The 3,774-nt window shown below is 30.1% G+C and overlaps 1 protein-coding gene across 1 annotated transcript; it reads right to left on the reverse strand.

Moving 5' to 3' along the window:
• Positions 1-1,257, reverse strand: HELRODRAFT_162466 (hypothetical protein; the record flags this gene model as incomplete). The annotated part of the gene is made up of 2 exons (XM_009024661.1): positions 1-358; positions 431-1,257. The coding sequence occupies 2 exons, from the start codon at positions 1,255-1,257 to the stop codon at positions 1-3; spliced, it is 1,185 nt and encodes a 394-aa protein (XP_009022909.1).
• Between the last annotated feature and the right edge of the window lie 2,517 nt (positions 1,258-3,774).

Raw genomic sequence — 3,774 nt, forward strand, 5'->3', positions numbered from 1 at the left:
TTATAAAATTTCTTGCGTCTCTTGTACTTGTGACAAATCGTCGTTCAAGACATCGATTCTTTGCTTCAATTTGCTCCATATTGATATTATTTCACCTAATAATCTCGCCGCATTGGTCTGGGCAACATCAAGCTTGCTTTCTAAATGAAGTATTTTATCACTATTTGATATAATACCATTTTGTATCGCCTTTTGAGCTAGTTCCATATCCAACAAATTGTCTTTTTGTAACAACTGTCTGCCAGTATCTAACAAGGTTTGAGCAGTTTCAGGATATTCTTTCAGCGTTTCCCATAAATCTTCCTTAGAAAGAAAGAAAAGATTAGAATAACCGACGCTTCGAATATTTGCAGTTCTCCTGTTTCCATTTTTATTTCCTGAAATATATTAGATAAAAATATAATCAGTTTAGCAACATAATGATATGAACTTGCCTACAATATTCAGAAGGCTAATTTCTCCAAAAACCGCACCATCTGACAGATGAGCGAATGTTTGTTGTCCGTTATCTCCTACAACAGCCAGCTTCCCTTTTTTGAGGATGTACATTTCTCTTCCAATGTCTCCTTTTCTACATATATAATCTCCTGGTCCGAACACAATTGGTTTTAGCTTCAAAACCAATTGATTTAGCAGTCCCTTATCGCAATTTTTGAAGAGATTTACTCTGTTTAATGTGGCTGCATGGACACTCGAATTAATTTCTATTTGAAGACTTCTTGGAAGTATTTCTAATATAGAATCTTCGTCTGTGAAGGAATTTTCTCCTCCTTCAGTTTTCAAATAGTCAAACCATGACAGTATTTCAGACTCCAAAGTTTTTCCAATTTTTCTATAAATTATATAACGTTTAATGGCATCTAATTTTGCTTGGAATTCGCCTCTTTGTGCGCTAACTTTTGAAACAGCATTTCCAATTTCTCCAACAATGTAAGCAACTAACAAAACCCCTGTTAAAACTAAAACTATAGCATAGAAAAATTCTAAGCTCGTGGTAGGTTTATTCACTTCAACTAACGTTAACAACATCATCGTAGACCAATAACAGCAGGCCATGTAATCATATAAAGTCGACGCATCTTGACCGTTTTTTCGGAAAACAAATTGTGTAGACCCTAGCGTTGACCATTTACTAAATTGATAATAAAAACATGTAGACCAGTGAATGGCTACTAAGATATTAAATGCCAGAGATACTATCCTGAACATGTTTGGATATGTCGTTTCCGATTCAATCTTATTCAGAGCCATGAACATTCTCCCGCTTCTTAGGAGGCGATTAAATCTTATGTAACAGTGCTGCGTACCAATGAAAATAAATAAAAAATCTATCGGCAAAATACTAAAAATTGTGATCCAACAAGATTTTGATCTTAGGAAAGTTTTATGTAAGATTCGGACATCTGTAATCAGGATTCCTTGCTCAAATCGTGCTAAAAAAAGTTTATTAATGAATGAACAAGTTTAAATTTACTAAAGGTCAAATTTGAATAAAATCAAACATACATGTCTGGAATTGAATGTAAGTATCTATTATGTATATTAAATCAAACGCGTAATCAAGCGTCATCCATACGTAAAAACAGTTCCAATGTATTTCTGTGAAGGTTGTTCTAGCGATAATAACAACTATGTTGTAAATTACAGCAACAGATATAACTATTAACCATCTGTATAGAAATTTCGACGTGGGATCAATTGCGGAGTTCAGTCTATTTCTGCGAAATAATTCAAATTGTTTATAAAGTTTAAAAATAATTTTTCAGTTCACATAAACAGTTTACTTTATCTTTTCCATATTTGTAAGTTTTGTGAATAGGTTGACTAAAATGTTGATATAAAACTAAAAGTTTTAACACACTAATTGTTAATAAATTTCAAAGTTTGTATCAAATAGATTGCGCCAGCTACATTCCAATATTGTAATGAATTCGTCGTTGCCATGTCAACACATTCCAGCTTTGATTCTACAATGATGCTGCTGCCGGTGACAGAATGCCGAGTAATGATGCTATGTGTAAGACACTCCCATCTTCTCGCGCTTTCTTTCTTACTCTCTATCTTTTTTTTTTCTCTCATTTTTCTTTTTCTCATCTCTCTCTCTCTCTCTCTCTCTCTCTCTCTCTCTCTCTCTTTATCCATCTATATATCTATTAATGTCTGTCATCCGTCCATCCGTCCATCCATCCATCCATCCATCCATCCATCCATCCATCCATCCATCCATCCATCCATCCATCCATCTATCCATCCTTTCATCCATCCATCCATCCACCCAATAGCATTGATAGCAGTCACCTATATCTTATAACACGAAATTTCTATCTACCTGTGCAGGAAAGTCTGAAAGAGTGAGGGTAAATAATTGGTTATCAAACGCAGCGGAGTACCCTAGGGAAGTGTCTTGTTCTGTCTTAACGACATGTTAAAAATTGTAGAATAGTTCTGTCCAATTAAGTTTTTACGCTGATGATACTGAATTGTTTAGTTCAATAAACTCAATGAAAGGAAACTTTTACATGTCTGGAAGATTTTTCTGATTGGTGTAATGCAACAAATGAAAGTTTGATTTAAATGTTAATAAATGTTCTGTAATGAGGTTTTGTTTTAGTTATTATGTATATAATATATATATATATATATATATATATATATATATATATATATATATATATTTGACGTTACACGTTTCATATACCCGTGTTTTTATTTTAAAAGTTAACTTACGTTAAGTAGAGTTCTTCGAAAGATGCGATTTATTCTGTTATTCAGTTTGCACCGTTTTTACTTTCGTTTTTGTGTTTTTTGTATTGGAATTTGTGGTTTTATATTATTTCAAAATTACTTTGCATAAACATTTCAACTTTGATTTTCAGAGTCTTCATAGTTCATATCATAATGACTGAGTGGGAGTGTGCTGGCAAGGAAAACAAACTGAGGTTTCTTTTAGTTTTAAAATTTAATTTTTTTTAATTTTTTAAGATTTTACATTTCATATCATTGCAATTGAAGATATGATATAAATTATAAGTAATTATCATGTTATTTATTTTATAATATCAATTAAACTTAAAAATAAGGTAAGTAAACCAAAAACAACATGAAGTTTAAAAAAGAAAAACAAAGTAAAAGTAAAGTAAATCATATATAAAATATATATATATGATCTATAATAAATCAGTATTTAAATTTATTTTTTTATTAACTATAATTTATAATTAAAATTATTTATTATTATGATAAATGTTAGATTAGAAACTAGAAATTTTTTTAATGTTAAAAAATTATGTTAATAATAATAATAAATATGTATAATTTGTATAATATAAAAAATTGCATTTAGTCACAAAAAATGGAAAGCTCTGCAGAAAAAACAGAAAAGAAAATTAAAAAGGCAAATGATTGCTAAACAATCATTAGCTTCAAAGGATGATGATCAATACAGTGATGAAAATGAGGACGACAATTCCGTGGAACTTCAGTATTTTTGAATACATTTTAAAAATTTTTTGTTAAACTAAACATTTTTATTAAATTTTACTTAATATTCAAAAACATTCCAAAATTGTTATATAAAAGTCATAAGAATGCCGGCATACCAGTTTTTAATGCGTGATTCAACAATACATTGCTTTAAAATATTGTTCAAGCAACATTGCTTCATAAATTTTCTAATAAATTTATAAGGAAAATTAATGATGAAAATCATTTTCTTTGGTTACAACGTGAAAAAGAAGCTCAAGAAGTGTTTAAAAGCAAACTTTTAAGAGAGGC

Source organism: Helobdella robusta, assembly GCF_000326865.2.
Source record: "Helobdella robusta unplaced genomic scaffold HELROscaffold_4, whole genome shotgun sequence".
Taxonomy (NCBI): Eukaryota; Metazoa; Annelida; class Clitellata; order Rhynchobdellida; family Glossiphoniidae; genus Helobdella; species Helobdella robusta.